At 45.0% G+C, this 27816-nt stretch overlaps 1 protein-coding gene across 5 annotated transcripts in view; it reads left to right on the forward strand.

The window, feature by feature from the left end:
- The window catches only part of LOC110489380 (rho family-interacting cell polarization regulator 2), a 123170-nt gene that overhangs the window by 16060 nt on the left and 79294 nt on the right, over positions 1 to 27816 (forward strand). Inside the window, exon 1 of one of the 5 annotated variants that reach the window (XM_090227561.1) lies at positions 18838 to 19023. The exons of the other annotated variants lie outside the window; for them this stretch is intronic. Coding sequence (XP_090083687.1) covers positions 18891 to 19023 — 133 coding nt within the window. The 5' untranslated portion in view covers positions 18838 to 18890. Of the gene's footprint in view, positions 1 to 18837; positions 19024 to 27816 lie in introns of those variants that run through there. 5 annotated transcript variants of the gene reach the window in all.

The following is a 27816-nucleotide window of genomic DNA, read 5'->3' on the forward strand; positions in this document are numbered from 1 at the left end:
TCAACTCTTACCCTAACCTCAACTCTTACCCTAACCTCAACTCTTACCCCAACCTCAACATCAAACCTTACCTCAACCTCACTCCTTACCCTTACCCTAACCTCAACCCTTACCCCAACCTCAACCCTTACCCCAACCTAAACCTTACCCTTACCCTAACCTCAACCCTTACCCCAACCTCAACCCTTACCCCAACCTCAACTCTTACCCTAACCTCAACTCTTACCCTAACCTCAACCATTACCCTAACCTCAACCATTGCCCTAACCTCAACCATTACCCTAACCTCAACCCTTACCCTAACCTCAAACCTTACCCCAACCTCAACCTCATCCTTACCCTAACCTCAACACTTACCCTAACCTCAACCCTTACCCCAACCTCAACCTTTACCCTAACCTCAATCCTTACCCCAACCTCAAGCCTTACCCCAACCTCAACCCTTACCCCAACCTCAACTCTTACCTCAACCCTTACCCCAACCTCAACCCTTACCCCAACCTCAAACCTTACCCCAACCTCAACCCTTACCCCAACCTCAACACTTACCCCAACCTCAACCCTTACCCCAACCCTTACCCCAACCTCAACACTTACCCCAACCTCAAACCTTACCCCAACCTCAACCTTTACCCTAACCTCAAACCTTACCCCAACCTCAACCTTTACCCCAACCTCAACCTTTACCCTAACCTCAACCTTTACCCTAACCTCAACCTTTACCCTAACCTCAACCTCAACCCTTACCCTAACCTCAACCCTTACCCTAACCTCAACCCTTACCCTAACCTCAACCCTTACCCCAACCTCAACTCTTACCCCAACCTCAACCCTTACCCCACCCTCAACCCTTACCCCAACCTCAACCCTTACCTCAACCCTTACCCTAACCTCAACCCTTACCCCAACCTCAACCCTTACCCCACCCTCAACCCTTACCCCAACCTCTACCCTTACCTCAACCCTTACCCTAACCTCAACCCTTACCCTAACCTCAACCCTTACCTCAACCCTTACCCAAACCTCAACCCTTACCCTAACCTCAACCCTTACCCTAACCTCAACCCTTACCCCAACCTCAAGCCTTACCCTAACCTCAACCCTTACCCCAACCTTTACCCCAACCTCAACCTTTACCCTAACCTCAACCCTTACCCTACCCTCAACCCTTACCCCAAACTTTACCCCAACCTCAACTCTTACCCTAACCTCAACCCTTACCCCAACCTCAACCCTTACCTCAACCCTTACCCCAACCTCAACCATTGCCCTAACCTCAACCATTACCCTAACCTCAACCCTTACCCTAACCTCAACCCTTACCCCAACCTCAACCTCATCCTTACCCTAACCTCAACACTTACCCTAACCTCAACCCTTACCCTAACCTCAACCCTTACCCTAACCTCAACCTTTACCCTAACCTCAACCCTTACCCCAACCTCAACCCTTACCCCAACCTCAACCCTTACCCCAACCTCAACCCTTACCTCAACCCTTACCCCAACCTCAACCCTTACCCCAACCTCAACACTTACCCCAACCTCAACCCTTACCCCAACCCTTACCCCAACCTCAACACTTACCCCAACCTCAACCCTTACCCCAACCTCAACCTTTACCCTAACCTCAACCCTTACCCCAACCTCAACCTTTACCCCAACCTCAACCTTTACCCTAACCTCAACCTTTACCCTAACCTCAACCTTTACCCTAACCTCAACCTCAACCCTTACCCTAACCTCAACCCTTACCCTAACCTCAACCCTTACCCTAACCTCAACCCTTACCCCAACCTCAACTCTTACCCCAACCTCAACCCTTACCCCACCCTCAACCCTTACCCCAACCGCAACCCTTACCTCAACCCTTACCCTAACCTCAACCCTTACCCTAACCTCAACCCTTACCTCAACCCTTACCCAAACCTCAACCCTTACCCTAATCTCAACCCTTACCCTAACCTCAACCCTTACCCTAACCTCAACCCTTACCCCAACCTCAAGCCTTACCCTAACCTCAACCCTTACCCCAACCTTTACCCCAACCTCAACCTTTACCCTAACCTCAACCCTTACCCTACCCTCAACCCTTACCCCAAACTTTACCCCAACCTCAACCTTTACCCTAACCTCAACCTTTACCCCAACCTCAACTCTTACCCTAACCTCAACCCTTACCCCAACCTCAACCCTTACCTCAACTCTTACCCCAACCTCAACCCTTACCTCAACTCTTACCCCAACCTCAACCCAACTTTAACCTTAAACCTTATTTTACCCGTTTAACATGTAAAATGTAATGGTGTGACGTCAGAGTTGGACGTCCCAAGTATCCCACTTAGATTTTTTGATGATGCCGTCTTCATTGTGGTGATTTCAAGTATGACCACTTGTAGTTTGGATGGCATCTAACAGCAGCTAGAAAATAGCAGCGGTGTAATCACGATTCCAAACGGTAAAAAAATAAAAATAAACAACTATAACAAATTCAGGTAGGTGCCTCACAATTTTTTTCAATTTGGTTCTGTTTAAGAAACGTTTTGCAGTAGAATGGCTGTAATGAATACGCCCTCAGGGCGTCCCCTTTAGTGTCACAATCAGACACACACATACACCCTGTGGACCAGTTTGCATGATGATTATCACAACAACAAAGAATGGGTGTATTTTTCTGTTTCCGCCACTGCCAAACTTAAATTACTACGTTAAACGTACTTGTATTATTTTGGTTTTCATATGAAACAAAAGACGTAGGCCTATCCTACAGCATCCTCTCTTCAGCGTGTGTCCCTATCTAATTCCTCTCTGAGAATGACTGTCAGTCACACCCGGAAAGGGATGTTTCGCAAAAGGAACTTCCACTTTTTGTTTTCTTTAACAGTGGTCTACGTGGAAATGATGAAAGTACCGTTGCTTGTGATCTGTTCCTCGTCTCAAACGAAACCCATTCTTAGTTCTGAGGTCTTTGCAACACAGCACCCTGCCGGGATTTGAACCATTTGTAGTGAATGTTACACTATTGGTCTGCCGCTGTAAGACCAGCTCTGTAAACACTACCAGTCCTCATAGGAGAACCCTTTGAATAACCCTTTTTGGTTCCAGGTAGAACCATTTTGGTTCCAGGTAGAACCCTTTTGAGTTCCATGTGGAACCCTTTACACAGAGGATTCTACATGGAACCCCCAAAAAGTTTTACATGGTATCTGGGTAGGGGAAGTCTGGGTAGGGGAAGGTGATATCTGGGTAGGGGAAGTCTGGGTAGGGGAAGGTGATATCTGGGTAGGGGAAGTCTGGGTAGGGGAAGGTGATATCTGGGTAGGGGAAGGTGATATCTGGGTAGGGGAAAGTGATATCTGGGTAGGGGAAGGGGAAGTCTGGGTAGGTAAAGATGATATCTGGGCGGGGAAAGGTTAAATGTGGGTAGGAAAAGGTGATATCTGGGTAGGAAAAGGTGATATCTGGGTAGGGACAGATGATATCTGGGTGGAGAAAGGTGATATCTGGGTGGGGAAAAGGTGATATCTGGGTAGGAAAAGGTGATATCTGGGTAGGAAAAGGTGATATCTGGGTAGGGACAGATGATATCTGGGTAGGAAAAGGTGATATCTGGGTAGGAAAAGGTGATGTCTGGGTTGGGGAAAGGTGATATCTGGGTTGGGGAAAGGTGATATCTGAGTAGGGACAGGTGATATCTGGGTGGAGAAAGGTGATATCTGGGTGGAGAAAGGTGATATCTGGGTGGGGAAAAAGTGATATCTGGGTGGGGGAAAAGTGATATCTGGGTGGGGAAAGGTGATATCTGGGTGGGGAAAGGTGATATCTGGGTGCCTTAACCTGATGTGTAATGGCTTTAAGAGGCAGAACATCTTCCCCCACCATAGCAACACGCCTCCCATGTGTTACAGCAGGAGTGAGAGTCAGAGTGAGAGTCAGAGTCAGGGTCAGAGTGAGAGTCAGGGTCAGAGTGAGAGTGGGAGGAAAAGTCAGAGTGACAGGGAGAGTGAGAGTCAGAGTCAGGGTCAGAGTGAGAGTCAGGGTCAGGGTCAGAGTGACAGTGAGAGTCAGGGTCAGGGTCAGAGTGAGTGTCAGGGTCAGAGTGAGAGTCAGGGTCAGAGTGAGAGTCAGAGTGAGAGTGAGAGGGCAGGGGAGAGGGAGAGTCAGGGTCAGAGTGAGAGTCAGAGTGAGCGTCCGGGTCAGGGTCAGAGTGAAAGTGAAAGTGAGAGTCAGGGTCAGAGTGAGAGTCAGGGTCAGAGTGAGAGTCAGGGTCAGAGTCAGAGTGACAGTGAGAGTCATCTACAGAGTGAGAGTCAGAGTGAGGGGGAGAGTCAGAGTGAAAATCAGAGTCAGGGGGAGAGTGACAGTTAGAGTCAAGGGTCAGGGTCAGAGGGAGAGGGAGAGTCAGAGTGAGAGTCAGGGTCAGAGTGAGAGTCAGGGTCAGAGTGAGAGTCAGGGTCAGGGTGAGAGGGAGAGGGAGAGGGAGAGTGAGAGTCAGGGACAGAGTGACAGTGAGAATCAGGGTCAGAGTGAAAGTGAGAGTCAGAGTGAAAGTGAGAGTCAGAGTGAGAGTCAGGGTCAGAGAGAGTCAGGGTTAGAGTGAAAGTGAGAGTCAGGATTAGAGTGAAAGTGAGAGTCAGGCTCAGAGTGAGAGTCAGGGTCAGAATGAGAGTCAGAGTCAGGGTCAGAGTGACAGTGAGAGTCAGGGTCAGAGTGAGGGTGGGAGAGAGTATAAACTAGACTAGACACAGCATATAGACACAGACACAGCCTATAGACTAGGCACAGCCTATAGACACAGCCTATAGACTAGGTACAGCCTATAGACACAGCCTATAGACTAGACACAGCCTATAGACTAGACACAGCCTATAGACACAGACACAGCCTATAGACACAGACACAGCCTATAGACTAGACACAGCCTGTAGACTAGACACAGCCTATAGACACAGACACAGCCTATAGACTAGACACAGCCTATAGACACAGCCTATAGACTAGACACAGCCTATAGACACAGCATATAGACACAGACACAGCCTATAGAAACAGACACAGCCTATAGACTAGACACAGCCTGTAGACACAGACACAGCCTATAGACTAGACACAGGCTATAGACACAGCCTGTAGACTAGACACAGCCTATAGACACAGCCTTTAGACTAGACACAGCCTGTAGACACAGCCTGTAGACTAGACACAGCCTATAGACACAGACACAGCCTATAGACACAGACATAGCCTATAGACACAGACACAGCCTATAGACTAGACACAGCCTATAGACTAGACACAGCCTATAGACTAGACACAGCCTGTAGAATAGACACAGCCTGTAGACTAGACACAGCCTGTAGACACAGACACAGCCTATAGACTAGACACAGGCTATAGACACAGACACAGCCTATAGACTATAGACTAGACACAGCCTATAGACACAGACACAGCCTATAGACTAGAAACAGCCTGTAGACTAGACACAGCCTGTAGACTAGACACAGCCTGTAGACTAGACACAGCCTGTAGACTAGACACAGCCTATAGACACAGCCTGTAGACTAGACACAGCCTATAGACACAGCCTGTAGACTAGACACAGCCTGTAGACTAGACACAGCCTATAGACACAGCCTGTAGACTAGACACAGCCTATAGACACAGACACAGCCTATAGACACAGACATAGCCTATAGACACAGACACAGCCTATAGACTAGACACAGCCTATAGACTAGACACAGCCTGTAGACTAGACACAGCCTATAGACTAGACACAGCCTATAGACACAGACACAGCCTATAGACTAGACACATCCTATAGAGTAGACACATCCTATAGAGTAGACACAGGCTAAACAGTCTGAAGTCTGACTGGCACACAAGGTTAAACATAAGGGTCAAGGGAAAGGCAGAGTGACAATTGAAAGACCCCCCCAAAAAAAGAGAAAGTTACTATCTGCAAAACTGAATGTGAAGTAGCGTACAATAAATGATGTTCTTTTCCCAGTGAAATACAGGCTTCTGGTCTGTCTCTCTGTGTGTATGAGCAGCCCATTCATACATCATGCCTTTGGCTTGTGACGTTATTCTGAGAAATAACAGAAGAAACGGCAGCCAGTACGGACTTATTATTACACCCATGAGAAACAACATGTAGTCATCATCAGACAGCATTCAGCATCTTAAAATCAACCACAGAACAAAGGGATTAAAGGTACCATGACAGAAGAAACAGCAGCCTGTTCGACCTCCAACCTGGACTCAGAGCATGAACGTGAGAATACGCTGCACGGCTAGCTGTACTGTATGAGAGCCTAGCTTACATTACAGACACATAACATCTCTGATTTTGTCAGTATATCATTGCGTCTATATATTTCGAGTTAGATTATACATTTTTACTTCCTCATCCTGATAAAATATATTATATTGATCTGGTACCTTTAATCCCTTTGTTCTGTGGTTGATTTTAAGATGCTGAATGCTGTCTGATGATGACTACATGTTGTTTCTCATGGATATAATATAATAATAATAATAATAATACTCATTAGGGGGTGCTTCTATAGTCCTGTGTCACTGTATGTACAGGTGGGTAACCTTTAATAGTGTGAAGTATAAATGTGTTTTTTGTATATCCCACAACCCCCCTGAGGGGGTCACAGTCAGGGGATCAGCCATTATTGACGGTGACCCTGGAGAATTTAGGGTTAACTCCATTGCTCAAGGGAAGAATAACATATTTATTTTTACCTTGTCGGCTCGGGGATTCAATCCGGCTACCTTTCGGTTACTGGACCAACACTCCTAACCAACAGGCTACCTGCTGCCCCATATAACGCCTCCAAATAACCCTGCTCTGTTCCTGGATGAATCTAAAACAACCCACAGTGTATTCAGATCAGTTCTATCCTCAGAGATTTACCTCATGGACTTGTTGTTGTCTCGTTGTCTAGGTAAACAATCAAAACGATTAGTCAGACAAGTTGTCAAGCAGCTTGATCACATTTGCATTGTTTGTAATACATGAATTGTAATAGAAGTGAAACAGATCTGGGTCAATTCAATTTGAATCGCCATTCATTGTGGGTGTCACGCCCTGACCTTAGAGATCCGTTTATTTCTCTATTTGGTTAGGTCAGGGTGTGATTAGGGTGGGTATTCTAGTTTTTAGTTTCTATGTTGGCCTGGTATGGTTCCCAATCAGAGGCAGCTCTCTATGGTTGTCTCTGATTGGGGATCATATTTAGGCAGCCTTTTCCCACCTGTTGTTTGTGGGATCTTGTTTGTGTATAGTTGCCTTGAGCACTGTATAGCTTCACGTTCGTTTCGGTCTTTTTTTATTGTTTTTTGCCGGTTCACGTTAAATAAAGATGATGACCCCAAACCACGCTGCATTTTGGTCCGATTCTTACAACAACGTTCGTGACAGCGGGAGTGAATGTATAATTATGGGCCATTATGTGCCACTTTCAGCATTAGGCCAGAGCATGTCGTAATTGAGCAACATAACATCCACTTAGAGCCCCCTTTAAAGCTCTCTTAAACCTCATTGGCTGAAGTCAGTGTGAGTCTGGATGCCATCTCCTGTTTTCTCTGTGATGGCTGCCTGGGACCACTTCTCCATGAGACACATGGTTCTCATGGAAAGGCAGGATGTGGTTCTATTGAGAGGATGCCCTCAGACTGATGCCAAGCTGGCAAGGCTGGCGCTCACACACACACACACACACACACACACACACACACACACACACACACACACACACACACACACACACACACACACACACACACACACACACACACACACACACACACACACACACACACACACACACACACACACACAGAGTCTCATGCGGAATGAGGAGCTGTCACTGACAGACTCTGGCTCCAGTAACTCTCCAGTCATTTCACAGACCACTGAGGCAGAGGAGGGATATAACATGGGGCAGCTCTGTCACCCTCGGTTGCCCAATGTGGTCTCTACCAAGCCCTTAGTTGTGACACCCATTATTGTGATTGTGGGTCACGTGTGTATTTTCTTTCAGAATCCAGGAATATACCCTATGTAAATGCCAACCTCCTCCGTGTGTTCAGGCTTATTATCAATCCCATAGTTCCTAGTTCTGCCCCACTGCCCTTATTCTGGGACATGGGCTGTGTTCTACTTGATCTCTCTACACATGTGCAGCAGGGAGTGTGTGAGCTCATCTGAACCAACATGATACGCCAAGAGATATTACTGGGATGTCCCTCCCCCTCCATCTGCCCCTCGCCACCCTATTTCACTCCTCCTCTTCCTCCATCCTCCCTTTCTCTGGGTTCAAAGGTGATATCTGGGTGGGGAAGGTGATATCTGGGTGGGGAAAGGTGATATCTGGGTGGGGAAAGGTGATATCTGGGTGGGGAAAGGTGATATCTGGGTAGGAAAGGTGATATCTGGGTGGGGAAAGTGGATATCTGGGTGGGGAAAGGTGATATCTGGGTGGGGAAAGGTGATATCTGGGTGGGGAAAGGTGATATCTGGGTAGGAAAGGTGATATCTGGGTGGGGAAAGTGGATATCTGGGTGGGGAAAGTGGATATCTGGGTGGGGAAGGTGATATCTGGGTAGGGAACTTGATATCTGGGTGGGGAAAGTGGATATCTGGGTGGGGAAAGTGATATCTGGGTAGGGGAAGGTGATATCTGGGTGGGGAAAGGTGATATCTGGGTAGGGAAAGGTGATATCTGGGTGGGGAAGGTGATATCTGGCTGGGGGAAGGTGATATCTGGGTGGGGAAAGTCACTGTAGCAGTAATCAAAATGCAATCTATACAGATATCCAAAAGCTACTCATTGAATGCTATGTACACCAGTAGATATATTAGAGTGAGCCATGTCCAGAATCAAGTATACAGAGAATTCAGAAAGTATTCAGACCCCTTGACTTTTTCCACATTTTGTTACATCACAACCTTATTCTCAAATGGATAAAAATATTTTTTTCCCTCATCAATTTACACATAAAACCCCATAACGACAAAGCAAAAACAGGTTTTTAGAAATGTTTGAAAATGTACAGACTCAGTGAGCATAGCCTGCTATTGAGAAAGAACACTGAAGGCAGCCCTGGCTCTCAAGAGAAGACAGGGTATGTGCACACTGCCCACAAAATGGTGGAAACTGAGCTGCACTTCCTAACCTCCTGCCAAATGTTTGACCATATTAGAGACACATCTTTCTCTCAGATACATAGACCCACAAAGAATTCGAAAACAAACCCATTTTTTGAGAAACGCCCATACCTATTGGGTGAAATACCACACAAATAAATACGTAGGGGTGCTCACTTTTACCCAGAAGGCAATATTGCCGGTCTCTGACTGCCAGTACCCACTCTCTTTACGTCCAGCTATGATGGCTGCTCTGTCCTATTTCTCCAGGGTAGAAAGAAACACTGACATGAATGGAGGATCTGTGCACTAAACTTATCTCTGCTTCTGACTTCCTTCCTCATTTCACTTTCCCTCTATTTGATATCTCAGTGCAGCATGTGCCTGCGGTGAATACAGTTTTGCACATTCTTCCACAATGTTCTTTTAGGGCCTAGGCTCAGAAAGAGAGAGAGAGTTAACCATCAGTGATCTGAATTAGCCTTCCTGGCCCTAGTGTCCGCCCATGCTAATCAGCTGCATTTCAACACACAGTGACAGACTACACACTGAACCTTATTGTCACATTGTTAAGGACAGAATGCAGAATGTAGGATGCTGAAGAGTCCTATTCAGCCGTCTGGGTTACTAATCATTTGTGTCTTTTCCATATGGCACTGAGAGCCATTGTTTAACCCGTTAAAAAAGGTCCATTGTACAGCAGAGCGGGTCCCGGTCCGGGGAGGATTAGTCACTGCAATTGTGCTGCTGTGTTTTCCTTTGTATGCAACTGTGTATGTATGTACAGTACCAGTCAAAAGTGTGGACACACCTACTCGTTCAAGGGTTTTTCTTTATTTGTACTATTCTATACATTGTAGAATAATAGTGAAGACATCAACACTATGAAATAACACACATGGAATCATGTAGTAGCCAGAAAAGTGTTGAACAAAGAGAGAATGCCAAGAGTTTGCAAAGCTGTCATCAAGCTAAAGGGTGGCTACTTTGAAGAATCTCAAATCTAAAATATATTTTGATTTGTTTAACACTTTGTTTTTGGTTACTACATGATTCCATATGTGTTATTTCATAGTTTTGATGTCTTCACTATTATTCACTATATTGTAGAAAATAGTAAAAAATAAAGAAAAACCCTGGAATGAGTAGGTGTGTCCAAACTTTTGACTGGTACTGTATGTGTGTGTGTGTGTGTGTGTGTGTCCAGCCATGTGTGTTTGTGTTTCTGGAGGCGGGGTTTTCTCTGTGCTGTTGAAGACAGTGGATCCAGTCATTGACATTCAGCAGGCAGAACAGATACAGGACAAACCATCTATCCAGTCATTGACATTCAGCAGGCAGAACAGATACAGGACAAACCATCGATCCAGTCATTGACATTCAGCAGGCAGAACAGATACAGGACAAACCATTGATCCAGTCATTGACATTCAGCAGGCAGAACAGATACAGGACAAACCATCGATCCAGTCATTGACATTCAGCAGGCAGAACAGATACAGGACAAACCAACATGATTCTAGTTTATTGATAATCGAGCCCACAGCTAACTACAGCTTTTCTCTGAAACAAACTCGTTGTTACTGTGATATACGTACATGACAAATGCTTATATTCAAAGGCCTCGATACAGTACAGTAGTTGTCTCTGTGTCTGCTCATGATGATACACCTCTACCTCTGACTCTGTAATGTCAGTAGTCTTTTGCACAGAAATCATGTATCATTATACAGGAATAAAATACAGTGTGTGTTAATACAGTGAACAGATGGGGGTGGGATGGTTAGGGAAGAGCGGGCGCATTTATGAGAGCGAAAGAGAGTGTGTGTGTGTATGTATGTGTGTCTGTGTGCTTGTGTGTGTGTGTGTGTGTGTGTGTGCTTCTCTGTGTATGTGTGTTTAGTTGTTTGCGTGACTAATGGGTCTCATAATCGTCACGTCTGTCGAGGATCATGGATAAGAGGAGAACTGGAACTTTGTATCCATGACAGACGTGGCGTCTCCGTGGCGTCTCCGTGGCTTCTCCGTGGCGTCTGAATCACCACCAACAATGGCTTCCCTTTCATGCTTGCTAAACGGTTACAAATACAGTTATGAACATAAAATCCCACCAAGACCCTTATGTTTGTTAGTTGTTTTGGATACATCTGAGGTAGGAACCTGAGGAAATGGTCTCTCTCTCTCTCGTTCTGTCTCTCTCTCTGGACCATCCTAGTGATGGGAATTCAGTCTTTTCATCGAGCCGGCTCATTTGGTTCCCAAATGGCTCTTCGTTCAACAAGCTTACAAATTGACCTAGAACCATGACAAATAATCCAAATCTCTAATGTAAAGCTCAAAAACTAGGCTACCATTGTCGGATCATGAAACGCGCGTTCAAATACATTTTTACCGCGGCCTAATTATTAGATGGCCTGTAAAAAGCAGTAGCAGTATGCAAATCAGGGAACTAAATGAACCTATCAGGAGTCTGTCGCCTTGGAGCTGTTCTGTGCTGCCTGGCCCCGCAGTAAAGTGTGGTAAACAGGCCTATAATCTAACAGACTGGTTCTTCAGGCTGCTGCGTCACAGCTCCTGTTTCCTGCTGCTCCTTCATAATTCATGGAGATAGAGAGGGAAAGAGAGATGTCCTGTACATCCCCTGGCATGTCGTGTTCACGTCCTGTTGCTCAGGCCAGGATATAGACAAACCATGTAGACTCCCGAGTGGCGCAGCGGTCTAAGGCACTGCATCGCCGTGCAAGAGGCGTCGCTACAGACCTTGGTTTGATCCCAGGCAGTATCACAAATGGCTGTGATCGGGTGTCCCATAGGTCGGCGCACAACTGGCCTAACATAGTCTGGGTTAGGCCATGGTTTGGCCGGGCTAGGCCGTCATTTTAAATAAGAATTTGTTCTTGACTTGTTCTGACTTGACTAGTTAATTAAAAGTTTAATAAATACGCACAACGCAGACACACTCAAGCTCTCTCTCTCTCTCTCTCCCCCTCAGATTTAGCCACTCAAAGACCGTCGTAGTTACCCACACACCAGACATTGAATGAATATTGTGTGCCAAGCGTACCTGCGTCACTCATTGTCTGACAGACAAACCGACTCTTGACAAATTAGCACTTCTATTTGATGCGTCTATTTCTGGTCCCTTATTTGGAAAGCGTTTTAGTCCCTAATAGCTGTTATAATAGCTGTTATAATGGCTGTTATAATAGCTGTTATATGGACTCCACTTGTCTGGACTGGCCTCTGATAATGAGTTTGTCGTCAGGTCTATTCCAGAGGGCTTCAAAGGGAGGTGCGCAAAACTCTTGCAGAGAGTAAAGTTACATCAATTCACAGGCAACAGCCTAGTTACTATTTTTGGGGAATTGGTTTTGTGTTGAAGTGAGTCATGTCACCTTGACTGGGACACTGGATACCCTGGTCGGCTCTAAGGAAGAGGAGGAGGGGGAGGAAGAGGAGAACGAGGAAGAGGAGGAGGGGGAGGAAGAGGAGAACGAGGAGGAAGAAGAATAAGAGAAAGAGCTGGACTATCTACAGCTACTATCTACAGCTACTCTACAGCTACTATCTACAGCTACTATCTACAGCTACTATCTACAGCTACTCTCTACAGCTACTCTCTACAGCTACTATCTACAGCTACTCTACAGCTACTATCTACAGCTACTATCTACAGCTACTATCTACAGCTACTATCTACAGCTACTCTCTACAGCTACTCTCTACAGCTACTATCTACAGCTACTCTACAGCTACTATCTACAGCTACTATCTACAGCTACTATCTACAGCTACTATCTACAGCTACTCTACAGCTACTATCTACAGCTACTATCTACAGCTACTATCTACAGCTACTATCTACAGCTACTCTACAGCTACTATCTACAGCTACTATCTACAGCTACTCTACAGCTACTCTCTACAGCTACTATCTACAGCTACTATCTACAGCTACTCTACAGCTACTATCTACAGCTACTCTACAGCTACTATCTACAGCTACTATCTACAGCTACTCTCTACAGCTACTCTCTACAGCTACTATCTACAGCTACTATCTACAGCTACTCTACAGCTACTATCTACAGCTACTCTCTACAGCTACTCTCTACAGCTACTATACAGCTACTCTCTACAGCTACTATCTACAGCTACTCTACAGCTACTATCTACAGCTACTATCTACAGCTACTCTACAGCTACTCTCTACAGCTACTCTACAGCTACTATCTACAGCTACTCTACAGCTACTCTCTACAGCTACTATCTACAGCTACTATCTACAGCTACTCTACAGCTACTCTACAGCTACTATCTACAGCTACTATCTACAGCTACTATCTACAGCTACTCTACAGCTACTATCTACAGCTACTCTACAGCTACTATCTACAGCTACTATCTACAGCTACTATCTACAGCTACTCTACAGCTACTCTACAGCTACTCTACAGCTACTATCTACAGCTACTATCTACAGCTACTCTACAGCTACTCTCTACAGCTGCTATCTACAGCTACTATCTACAGCTACTCTACAGCTGCTATCTACAGCTACTATCTACAGCTACTCTACAGCTACTCTCTACAGCTGCTATCTACAGCTACTATCTACAGCTACTATCTACAGCTACTATCTACAGCTACTCTACAGCTACTCTCTACAGCTACTATCTACAGCTACTATCTACAGCTACTATCTACAGCTACTATCTACAGCTACTCTACAGCTACTCTCTACAGCTACTATCTACAGCTACTATCTACAGCTACTATCTACAGTTACTATCTACAGCTACTATCTACAGCTACTCTCTACAGCTACTATCTACAGCTACTCTACAGCTACTCTACAGCTACTCTACAGCTATTATCTACAGCTACTCTCTACAGCTACTCTACAGCTACTCTCTACAGCTACTCTACAGCTACGCTACAGCTACTCTCTACAGCTACTCTCTACAGCTACTATATGCAGATGGATATACTGCTACTATCTACAGCTACTATCTACAGCTACTCTACAGCTACTCTCTACAGCTACTCTCTACAGCTGCTATCTACAGCTTCTATCTACAGCTACTCTACAGCTGCTATCTACAGCTACTATCTACAGCTACTCTCTACAGCTGCTATCTACAGCTACTATCTACAGCTACTATCTACAGCTACTATCTACAGCTACTCTACAGCTACTCTCTACAGCTACTCTCTACAGCTACTCTCTACAGCTACTATCTACAGCTACTCTACAGCTACTCTCTACAGCTACTATCTACAGCTACTATCTACAGCTACTATCTACAGTTACTATCTACAGCTACTATCTACAGCTACTCTCTACAGCTACTATCTACAGCTACTCTACAGCTACTCTACAGCTACTCTACAGCTACTATCTACAGCTACTCTCTACAGCTACTCTACAGCTACTCTCTACAGCTACTCTACAGCTACTCTACAGCTACTCTCTACAGCTACTCTCTACAGCTACTATATGCAGATGGATATACTGCTACTATCTACAGCTACTATCTACAGCTACTCTACAGCTACTCTCTACAGCTACTCTCCACAGCTACTATATGCAGATGGATATACTGCTACTATCTACAGCTACTATCTACAGCTACTCTACAGCTACTCTCTACAGCTACTCTCTACAGCTACTATATGCAGATGGATATACTGCTACTATCTACAGCTACTATCTACAGCTACTCTCTACAGCTGTTATCTGCAGCTACTATCTACAGCTACTATATACAGCTGGATATACTGCTACTCTCTACAGCTACTATCTGCAGCTACTCTCTACAGCTGCTATCTGCAGCTACTCTCTACAGCTACTATATGCAGATGGATATACTGCTACTATCTACAGCTACTCTCTACAACTACTCTCTACAGCTGCTAACGCTTCTCTCTATAACTACTATATACTGCTCCTATCTACAGCACACACAATACTTTACCAACAATACTATTTTGTGCGGGTCTAATAGTTTAACCTCTTGCACCTGAGATTATTCATGTTCAAATAAACGTTCTGCTTAGCCTTACATCTGTGTTACTGCTGATTTGCATAGTCTAGGACCTTAGGTAATCACAGCACAGCATCTGTTGATTTGAATATGCATGATTGAAATATACTAACATTACTAGCAGTTACCACCGTCTCTATGATCCCTGTTGATACAGAGGGCCGGATGAAGACGTACAGTTAGCAATCCCATGATCCCCTGCTGCGAGCTGTGAAGGAATGACAAGCCGAGACAGACACACCCGCACAAGGGCGCGCACGCGCACACACATCCTCCCCAATAGATCGACAGATGATGCGATCCCTTTCACACTGCATACTGCCCTATCCAATTTGGACAAGAGGAACACCTGCAGTATGTAAGAATGCCGTTCATCAACTACAGCTCAGCCTTCAACACCATAGTACCCTCGAAACTCATCACTAAGCTCAGGGCCCTGGGTCTGAACCCCGCCCTGTGCCAGTGGGTCTTGGACTTCCTGACGGGCCGCTCCCATGTGGTGAAGGTAGGCAACAACACCTCCACTACACTGATCCTCAACACAGGGGCCCCACAAGGGTGAATGCTCAGCCCCCTCCTGTGCTCCCTGTTCACCCACGATTGCGTGGCCACGTCTCCAACTCAATCACCAAGTTTGCAGACGACACAACAGTAGTAGGCCTGATTAACAACCTCTCCCACAAAGAAAATAACCTTTCCCTCAAAGTCAACAAAACGAAGGAGCTGATCATGGACTTCAGCGTGCCCTATCCACATCGACGGGCCGCAGTGGAGGAGGTGAAAAGCTTCAAGTTCCTCGGCGTACACATAATTGGCCATTTGTAATGGTCCACCCACACAGACAGTGTGGTGAAGAAGGCACAACAGCGCCTCTTCAACCTCAGGTTGAATTGTTTTGGCCCATAACCTTCACAAACTTTTACAGATGCACCACTGAGAGCATCCTGTCGGGCTGTATTACTGCCTGGTCTGGCAACTGCACAGTCTTCAACCGCAGGGCTCTCCAGAGGGTAGAGCGGTCTGCCCAACGCATCACCGGGGGCACACTACCTGCCCTCCAGGACATCTACAACACCCGATGTCACAGGAAGGCCAAAAAGATAATCAAAGACCTCAACCACCTGAGCAACAGCTTGTTCACCCTGCTATCATCCAGAAGGCGACGTCAGTACAGGTGCATCAAAGCTGGGACCAAGAGACTGAAAAACAGCTTCTATCTCAAGGCCATCAGACTGTAAAATGGTCACCACTAGCCAGCCTCCGCCCAGTACCCTGCTCTGAACTTTAGTCACTGTTACTAGCCGGCAACCACCCGGATACTCTAACTACCCTGCACCTTAGAGGCTGCTGCCCTATGTACATAGACATGGAACACTGGTCACTTGTTGACATACTGTTTTACCCATTTCATATGTATATACTGTATTCTAGTCAAGGCCTATCCTATTTAACTATTGTGGTACACATACAAATACTGTCCATATTGTCTATACATCCCATCACACACACACACACACACACACACACACATATATACAGTGCCTTGCGAAAGTATTCGGCCCCCCCCACCTTTTGCCACATTTCAGGCTTCAAACATAAAGATATAAAACTGTATTTTTTTGTGAAGAATCAACAACAAGTGGGACACAATCATGAAGTGGAACGACATTTATTGGATATTTCAAACTTTTTTAACAAATCAAAAACTGAAAAATTGGGCGTGCAAAATTATTCAGCCCCCTTAAGTTAATGCTTTGTAGCGCCACCTTTTGCTGTGATTACAGCTGTAAGTCGCTTGGGGTATGTCTCTATCAGTTTTGCACATCGAGAGACTGAAATTTTTTCCCATTCCTCCTTGCAAAACAGCTCGAGCTCAGTGAGGTTGGATGGAGAGCATTTGTGAACAGCAGTTTTCAGTTCTTTCCACAGATTCTCGATTGGATTCAGGTCTGGACTTTGACTTGGCCATTCTAACACCTGGATATGTTTATTTTTGAACCATTCCATTGTAGATTTTGCTTTATGTTTTGGATCATTGTCTTGTTGGAAGACAAATCTCCGTCCCAGTCTCAGGTCTTTTGCAGACTCCATCAGGTTTTCTTCCAGAATGGTCCTGTATTTGGCTCCATCCATCTTCCCATCAATTTTAACCATCTTCCCTGTCCCTGCTGAAGAAAAGCAGGCCCAAACCATGATGCTGCCACCACCATGTTTGACAGTGGGGATGGTGTGTTCAGCTGTGTTGCTTTTACGCCAAACATAACGTTTTGCATTGTTGCCAAAAAGTTCAATTTTGGTTTCATCTGACCAGAGCACCTTCTTCCACATGTTTGGTGTGTCTCCCAGGTGGCTTGTGGCAAACTTTAAACAACACTTTTTATGGATATCTTTAAGAAATGGCTTTCTTCTTGCCACTCTTCCATAAAGGCCAGATTTGTGCAATATACGACTGATTGTTGTCCTATGGACAGAGTCTCCCACCTTAGCTGTAGATCTCTGCAGTTCATCCAGAGTGATCATGGGCCTCTTGGCTGCATCTCTGATCAGTCTTCTCCTTGTATGAGCTGAAAGTTTAGAGGGACGGCCAGGTCTTGGTAGATTTGCAGTGGTCTGATACTCCTTCCATGTCAATATTATCGCTTGCACAGTGCTCCTTGGGATGTTTAAAGCTTGGGAAATCTTTTTGTATCCAAATCCGGCTTTAAACTTCTTCACAACAGTATCTCGGACCTGCCTGGTGTGTTCCTTGTTCTTCATGATGCTCTCTGCGCTTTTAACAGACCTCTGAGATTATCACAGTGCAGGTGCATTTATACGGAGACTTGATTACACACAGGTGGATTGTATTTATCGTCATTAGTCATTTAGGTCAACATTGGATCATTCAGAGATCCTCACTGAACTTCTGGAGAGAGTTTGCTGCACTGAAAGTAAAGGGGCTGAATAATTTTGCACGCCCAATTTTTCAGTTTTTGATTTGTTAAAAAAGTTTGAAATATCCAATAAATGTCGTTCTACTTCATGATTGTGTCCCACTTGTTGTTGATTCTTTACAAAAAAATACAGTTTTATATCTTTATGTTTGAAGCCTGAAATGTGGCAAAAGGTCGCAAAGTTCAAGGGGGCCGAATACTTTCGCAAGGCACTGTATATATATATATATATATATGTATATATACACACACACACACACACACACACACACACACACACACACACACACACACACACACACACACACACACACACACACACACACACACACACACACACACACACACACACGCAACAAGTGTACTTGAATTCTCTCACTTTCACACAGGAAATTATGAAATAATCTGTGTTGGTATTACTCGGTGGTTATAGTGGTGAGGGCTTCCCACACACACACACACACTCTCACACACACTCCCGTCCATCTATCCATCCCCACACACACAGGCCTGGTGCAGGGAGTGATCAGGCAGACGAAGAGCAGCTCTCAGTCATTGTCTGCCTAGCTTCTCTGCTCAGACTGGATCTGATTTCTGACGGGGAGCGGCCATCCATCGCACGGAGCAGGAAGAAGAGGCCAACACAGCTCTGATTCAATTTTTACACTCGAATCACCAGGTCGCACAGAAACAAACCCACCAACGCTTAACCACCCAGTGAGGGGAAAGAAGGGGTAAAGAAGTGATGGCTATGGCCGACATCGGCGAGGATCAAGATGACCTAAATGAAGTGATGGCTATGGCCGACATCGGCGAGGATCAAGATGACCTAAATGAAGTGATGCGTGAGGAAATGGAGGATGTCATCATCTATGATGGTAAGATGACTGCTTTACGTGTTTGGGGATGGAGACGGGTGTAGAGGCTTTGGGTGTGTGATTAGCTGGCCCTGAATCCACTGGGCACAAACTGGTTGAATCAACGTTGTTGCCACATACATGTCATTTAAACCACAAAAAAATTAATGAGATGATTTTGAATCATTTGTGGAAAAGTGATTTGATTTTGTAACAAGTCATCAACTTAAAGGAATTTCAGTAATGCTTGTCATTTTTTCACCCAACTTTTAACCTAAATCCAATAACGTGCTTCAAATGTTTGTTGAGTTCATGTTGAATTCACATTAGTTGACAACTCAAATATAAATCAAATCTAAATGTTGAAATGAAGTCTGTGTTCAGTGGGTATCTTCTATGATAGATGGGAGATGGGAGCCCCAGGACGATGCTCCTTGTGTCAATGGCTGCTATTTAGTCATGTTAAGGTGGTCATATGTACTTACAATGCATTACACCTGTAGACATTTTTACTTGTTATGGATGGGTGCTCCATGGGATCAATGTACTGCACTTTATTGAGGGGCTATGGATGGCACCATGAGGGGGAGCTGAAGGAGGGGCATCGGGGCTATGGATGGCACCATGAGGGGGAGCTGAAGGAGGGGCATCGGGGCTATGGATGGCACCATGAGGGGGAGCTGAAGGAGGGGCATCGGGGCTATGGATGGCACCATGAGGGGGAGCTGAAGGAGGGGCATCGGGGCTATGGATGGCACCATGAGGGGGAGCTGAAGGAGGGGCATCTGGGCTATGGATGGCACCATGAGGGGGGACTGAAGGAGGGGCATCTGGGCTATGGATGGCACCATGAGGGGAGGCTGAAGGAGGGGCATCGGGGCTATGGATGGCACCATGAGGGGAGGCTGAAGGAGGGGCATCGGGGCTATGGATGGCACCATGAGGGGGGACTGAAGGAGGGGCATCTGGGCTATGGATGGCACCATGAGGGGGAGCTGAAGGAGGGGCATCGGGGCTATGGATGGCACCATGAGGGGGAGCTGAAGGAGGGGCATCGGGGCTATGGATGGCACCATGAGGGGAGGCTGAAGGAGGGGCATCGGTGCTATGGATGGCACCATGAGGGGGGACTGAAGGAGGGGAATCGGTGCTATGGATGGCACCATGAGGGGGGACTGAAGGAGGGGCATCGGGGCTATGGATGGCACCATGAGGGGAGGCTGAAGGAGGGGCATCGGGGCTATGGATGGCACCATGAGGGGGGACTGAAGGAGGGGCATCGGGGCTATGGATGGCACCATGAGGGGAGGCTGAAGGAGGGGCATCGGGGCTATGGATGGCACCATGAGGGGGGACTGAAGGAGGGGCATCGGGGCTATGGATGGCACCATGAGGGGGGACTGAAGGAGGGGCATCGGGGCTATGGATGGCACCATGAGGGGGGACTGAAGGAGGGGCATCGGGGCTATGGATGGCACCATGAGGGGGGACTGAAGGAGGGGCATCTGGGCTATGGATGGCATCATGAGGGGAGGCTGAAGGAGGGGCATCGGGGCTATGGATGGCACCATGAGGGGGGACTGAAGGAGGGGAATCGGGGCTATGGATGGCACCATGTGGGGGGACTGAAGGAGGGGCATCGCTGCTATGGATGGCACCATGAGGGGGGACTGAAGGAGGGGAATCGGGGCTATGGATGGCATCATGAGGGGGGACTGAAGGAGGGGAATCGGTGCTATGGATGGCACCATGAGGGGGGACTGAAGGAGGGGAATCGGTGCTATGGATGGCACCATGAGGGGGGACTGAAGGAGGGGCATCGGTGCTATGGATGGCACCATGAGGGGGGACTGAAGGAGGGGATTCGGGGCTATGGATGGGTGGGAAGGACACACTTGCGTCGAGGTGATAACTGATATTAAAGACGTGATGAGGTGATGACTGATACTAAAGACAGGTGATGAGGGGATGACTGACACTAAAGACAGGTGATGAGGTGATGACTGATACTAAAGACAGGTGATGAGGTGATGACTGACACTAAAGACAGGTGATGAGGGGATGACTGACACTAAAGACAGTTGATGAGGCGATGACTGATACTAAAGGCATGTGATGAGGGGATGACTGATACTAAAGACAGGTGATGAGGGGATGACTCATACTGAAGACATGTGTAGTGTCAAGGTAGCAGGTAGCCTAACGGTTAAGGGCGTTGGGCCAGTAACCGAAACTTCTGCCATTGTGCCCTTGAGCAAGGCATTTAACCCTAATTCCTCCTGTAAGTCGCTCTGGATAAGAGCGTCTGCTAAAATAACAAAACATGTCAAATGTAGTGTGGATTGAAAAGGTTCCCAGTGTGGGTTTAGACAGTGCTGAGGTGACGTCATCACCATATTGACCAGTGTGGGTTTAGACAGAGCTGAGGTGACCTCATGACCATATTGACCAGTGTGGGTTTAGACAGAGCTGAGGTGACCTCATGACCATATTGACCAGTGTGGGTTTAGACAGAGCTGAGGGGACGTCATGACCATATTGACCAGTGTGGGTTTAGACAGTGCTGAGGTGACGTCATCACCATATTGACCAGTGTGGGTTTAGACAGAGCTGAGGTGACCTCATGACCATATTGACCAGTGTGGGTTTAGACAGAGCTGAGGTGACCTCATGACCATATTGACCAGTGTGGGTTTAGACAGTGCTGAGGTGACGTCATCACCATATTGACCAGTGTGGGTTTAGACAGAGCTGAGGTGACCTCATGACCATATTGACCAGTGTGGGTTTAGACAGAGCTGAGGTGACCTCATGACCATATTGACCAGTGTGGGTTTAGACAGAGCTGAGGTGACGTCATCACCATATTGACCAGTGTGGGTTTAGACAGAGCTGAGGTGACCTCATGACCATATTGACCAGTGTGGGTTTAGACAGAGCTGAGGTGACCTCATGACCATATTGACCAGTGTGGGTTTAGACAGAGCTGAGGTGACCTCATGACCATATTGACCAGTGTGGGTTTAGACAGAGCTGAGGTGACCTCATGACCATATTGACCAGTGTGGGTTTAGACAGAGCTGAGGTGACCTCATGACCATATTGACCAGTGTGGGTTTAGACAGAGCTGAGGTGACGTCTTCACCATATTGACCAGTGTGGGTTTAGACAGAGCTGAGGTGACCTCATCACCATATTGACCAGTGTGGGTTTAGACAGAGCTGAGGTGACCTCATCACCATATTGACCAAATCAAATCAAATCAAATTTATTTGTCACATGATTGACTTTAGTGATTGACTTTAGTGATTGACTTTGTGCTACCCGATAATTACATATTTAAAGATTACATTAGTTTTGCTCAATTCCCTTTCTGCTGTCTCTGTGCTGCTTGTTGATCAATGTTTTAGAAGGCAGCAGAGAAGAGAGCCTTGTGTGGGTGTTCTTGTATAACTGGCAGATGTTTTAAACCAAACATTATGTACCACAAGAGAGTATTTTAACCCAATATAATCATAATGTGCATTGCATTTTCCACTGTGACGTAGGAGAATTGAATGATGAAGTGAATGTTTTGGGACGTAGCATTTTGGACAGTATCAAGGGAAAGTACAACTACTGACAGCTGCTGAAATCATTTTCTCCTGCACAAGTCTTCCACCCATTATATAGGAACCATTCCACTTCAACTGTTGAAAACTCTATATGCAAACTAGCTTGCTATTACAATACTTATTATGGTAATATATAAAAACAACGTTATAATGTCAGTTCAGTTACAATAATGTCTCTAGTGAAACATACATACAATCAACGCGGAAGACACATTTCAGTTGAATGCATTCAGTTGTACAACTGACTGGGTATCGCCCTTTCCCTTCCCCTTCCCATAATAAACAATATGCTGGGTATTCCTAGATTCAGATTCATGCACCATGTTGGTCCTGTAATGTATGATAATGCCTAGGTTGGTTGACCCACTTTGCAGTAAATTAAATGAGCCAATAGTAATGTCACTTCTGTCCTTGTGAGCGAAAACACAGCCAGGAAGTATACACACAGGCTTACTGTTAACCGTCAACCGGTTAGCCCGTTTGTATTTTAAGTTAGTCGTCATGCCTACAGCATACAGAGAGCCTAGTTTGAGCGGAATAGCCTACCACCTGTCAGGCAGCTAAGAGTAGCTCCTCAAAAAACATGTAGGTTACTGGGGTGAAACCTGCTTTTGGAAGCCCAGTCATTGGTCAGCCCAGTCATTGGTCAGCCCAGTCATGGGTCAGCCCAGTCATGGGTCAGCCCAGTCATTGGTCAGCCCAGTCATTGGTCAGCCCAGTCATTGGTCAGCCCAGTCATTGGTCAGCCCAGTCATGGGTCAGCCCAGTCATGGGTCAGCCCAGTCATTGGTCAGCCCAGTCATTGGTCAGCCCAGTCATTGGTCAGCCCAGTCATTGGTCAGCCCAGTCATTGCAAAACAAACAACAATTCTAAATGCAGTCGCATGTTAAACTTTGGTGGCCACGATTAAAAAGGAGTTCTTTTATTTCTCAATCTCAACTGGTAAAGTGTGCCTCCCATACGCCATTCAGATGCATAGGCTATATTTTTATTTACCTTTATTTAACTAGGCAAGTCAGTTAAGAACCAATTCTTATTTTCAATGACGGCCTAGGAACAGTGGGTTAGAGCGTTGGGCCAGTAACCGCAAGGTTGGAAGATCAAATCCCTGACCTGACAAGGTAAAAATCTGTCGTTCTGCCCCTGAACAAGGCTGTTCATCCACTGTTCCTAGGCCGTCATTGTAAATTAGAATTGGTTCTTAACTGACTTGCCTCGTTAAAAAAAAATGCATCCATAGTATCAGACGAAGAGATGAAGTGACCAAAATTGCTATGGGCTTATTTTGCGGTTTATTCTTGTCACCTTCCTTCCCGCCTTGGGACGACTCCCATTGTTAAGGACGAAACATAGTATTTTATGTTGGTCGGGTCATTTTACTGTTTGGATTTTTTTGTAACGTTTGTTGACCGTTTAATGTTGACCACTTAGTTTAATGTTGACCACTTAGTTTAATGTCCACTTGTTTAATGTTGACCACTTAGTTTAATGTTCACTTGTTTAATGTTGACCAGTTAGTCTAATGTTGACCACTTAGTTTAATGTTGACCACTTAGTTTAATGTCCACTTGTTTAATGTTGACCACTTAGTTTAATGTTCACTTGTTTAATGTTGACCAGTTAGTCTAATGTTGACCAGTTAGTTTAATGTTGACCAGTTGGTTTAATGTTGACCAGTTAGTCTAATGTTGACCAGTTAGTCTAATGTTGACCAGTTAGTCTAATGTTGACCACTTAGTTTAATGTTGACCAGTTAGTTTAATGTTGACCAGTTAGTTTAATGTTGAGCAGTTGGTTTAATGTTGACCAGTTAGTTTAATGTTGACCAGTTGGTTTAATGTTGACCAGTTAGTCTAATGTTGACCAGTTGGTTTAATGTTGACCACTTAGTCTAATGTTGACCAGTTAGTCTAATGTTGACCACTTAGTTTAATGTTGAGCAGTTAGTTTAATGTTGACCAGTTAGTCTAATGTTGAGCAGTTAGTCGGCAGCAAAATTTACCAAAATTTGCACCCCTAAGAGGAAGAAGGATGAGGGTGGGAGAGGAGGGTGAGAGGGAGAAGGAGGGTGAGAAGGAGGGTGAGAGGGAGAAGGAGGGTGAGAGAGAGAAGGAGGGAGAGAGGGAGAAGGAGGGTGAGAGGGGGGGGGAGGAGAGAGGAGTTGAGTCTGACAGGAGTTGAGTCTGACAGTCCTGCTTACATGCTGAGCATACCGCTCGTGCGCATGTCGATTTTGTCCATCCACACAAGACGTGATCAGGACACCCCGGTTGAAATATCAAAACGAACTCTGAACTAACTATATTAATTTGGGGACAGGTCGGAGAGCATTAAACATTTATGGCAATTTAGCTAGCTAGCTTGCTGTTGCTAGCTTATTTGTCCTGGGATATAAACATTGTGTTGTTATTTTACCTGAAATGCACAAGGTCCTCTACTCTGACCCAATTAATCCACAGATAAAAGGGTAAACCAAGTCTGTTTCTAGTAATCTCTCCTCCTTCAGGCTTCTTCTTCTTCTTTGGACTTTATATGGCGGTTGGCCACCAACTTTAAGGTGCATTACCACAACCAACTGGACTAGAGTGTGGACCTAAGTTAATCTTTCAATCACCCGCGTGGGTGTATGCTCCTAAAAACCAATGAGGAGATTGGAGAGGCGGGACTTCCAGCTTGTCAATCGTCACAAATAGAACCAACTTCTATTTTAGTGGCAGGCTACGCAGACACTTGTTGACATGCATGAGCAGTGTGGGTGCAACGATTTAAAAATGTATTTTGCAACGATCCCGTACGCGACGTGGGCAGTGTGGTCAGCATGTTAGGCTGCCATAGAGTCAATTATAACTAGGTGGCACGTTTCCCTGCAGTTAATTGTGGCCGCAGAAATAGCACAGTGCTGTAGCACTATAGAGGGGTGGAGATCGGCTCAGAGCTCTCTTTCATACTCTTTTCTCTCTCTCTCTCCCCCGTTTTCTCTCTCTCCCCCGTTTTCTCTCTCTCTCCCATTTTCTCTCTCTCTTTGGAGTAGTTCATGTATGATGAACCAATGACACTGAAAAGGCTTTGATACTCCAAAACAAATAATTATGCTGATACAGTGGCAATATGTCTCTCATGGTAGAGTCTGCAACTGCGGTTTACTGTACTTTATGAAACTGTGATGATGACAGACTTCAAACAGACCTTGAACCTTCTCAAAGTTTCCTAAATCAGTCCACTATTTCCTCAGAGACAGAAGACAGCACACGCAGGCCCTGCAGTTGTTTTCAATCTTATTTCCTGAATCCTGACTGGTAATGGTGTGACAGTGGATAAAGAACAAGTCACTTCCCTCAATGACTTATTAGGCTATTATTATTATTATTATTTTTTTTGAACTTTTTTGTTGTTGCCCTTTTTCTCCCCAATTGGTAGTTACAGTCTTGTCTCATCGCTGCAACTCCCGTACGGACTCGGGAGAGGCGAAGGTCGAGAGCCGTGCGTCCTCTGGAACACAACCCAACCAAGCCGCACTGCTTCTTGACACAATGCCCACTGAACCCGAATGCCAGCCGCACCAACGTGTCGGAGGAAACACAGTACACCTAGCGAACGTGCCAGCATCTACTACGCCCGGCCCACCACAGGAGTCACTAGTATGCGATGTGACAAGGACATCCCTACCGGCCATCCCTGCCTCCCCTAACCCGGACGACACTGGGCCAATTGTGCAACGCCCAATGGGTCTCCTGGGCAGGCTACGACAGAGCCTGGACTCAAACCCAGAATCTCTAGTGGCATAGCTAGCACTGCGATACAGTGCCTTAGAACCCTGCACCACTCAGGAGGCTTAGGCTATTACTATCTATTATTATTATTATTATTATTATTATTATTAGTAGTAGTAGTAGTAGTAGTAGTAGTAGTAGTAGTATAATTATTTGTATTATTATTATCATTAGTAGTAGTATTATTATTATTAGTAGTAGCATAATTATTTGTATTATTATTATCATTAGTAGTAGTATTATTATTATTAGTAGTAGTAGTAGTGGTATTATTATTATTATTATTATTATTATTATTAGTAGTAGTAGTAGTAGTAGTAGTAGTAGTAGTAGTAGTAGTATAATTATTTGTATTATTATTATCATTAGTAGTAGTATTATTATTATTATTATTAGTAGTAGTGGTATTATTATTAATATTATTGTTATTCTTTTTCTTATTAGTATTATTATTATTATTATTATTTGTATTATTATTATTATTAGTAGTAGTAGTAGTAGTAGTAGTATTTGTATTATTAATAGTAGTGTTCTTATTAGCAGTAGTAGTATTATTCGTATTAGGATTACTATTAGTAGTAGTATTATTATTATTATTGTTAGTAGTAGTAGTAGTAGTAGTAGTATTTGTATTATTAATATTATTGTTCTTATTGTTCTTATTAGCAGTAGTAGTAGTAGTATTAGTGTTATGATTAATATGAGTAGTGTTATGATTATTATTGTTAGTAGTAGTAGTAGTAGTAGTATTTGTATTATTCATATTATTATTAGTAGTAGTAGTATTAGTGTTATGATTAATATGAGTAGTGTTATGATTATTATTGTTAGTAGTAGTAGTAGTAGTATTTGTATTATTCATATTATTATTAGTAGTAATAGTATTTGTATTATTCATATTATTATTAGTAGTAACAGTATTTGTATTATTCATATTATTATTAGTAGTAATAGTATTTGTATTATTCATATTATTAGTAGTAGTGTTTCATTTAATCAAGTAAATCAAATGTGATATAAATAAGAAAATGAGAAAGGCGGTGTAATTGCGTGAACTCCTTAAGTTATATAAAGGACTACATTGGCTGCGGCCTAGCAGCCTGCGGGAGGAACGAGGAAAGTGATGAGTCTGTACATCCCAAAGAGCGTTGATTGTGAGTTCTGACAGGAAACGGGGTCCAATGTGGTCCAAGAAAGACATTAAGCACTAGTGTTAGCAGGGAAGGAGAGTTTAAATAAACCAGTGTTTGGTGAACTGGGTCAGTAGGGACAGAAAAACCCAAAAAAAGGTGCCACTTCAGCAAGAGGAGAGATGTTTCTGAAAGCTCCTTGTAGGCCTATATAATAGTAGTGTACCTGTACTTGTAGGCCTATATAATAGTAGTGTACCTGTACGTGTAGGCCTATATAATAGTAGTGTACCTGTACT

Source organism: Oncorhynchus mykiss, chromosome 30 (genome assembly GCF_057628025.1).
Source record: "Oncorhynchus mykiss isolate SJ-2025 chromosome 30, ASM5762802v1, whole genome shotgun sequence".
Taxonomy (NCBI): Eukaryota; Metazoa; Chordata; class Actinopteri; order Salmoniformes; family Salmonidae; genus Oncorhynchus; species Oncorhynchus mykiss.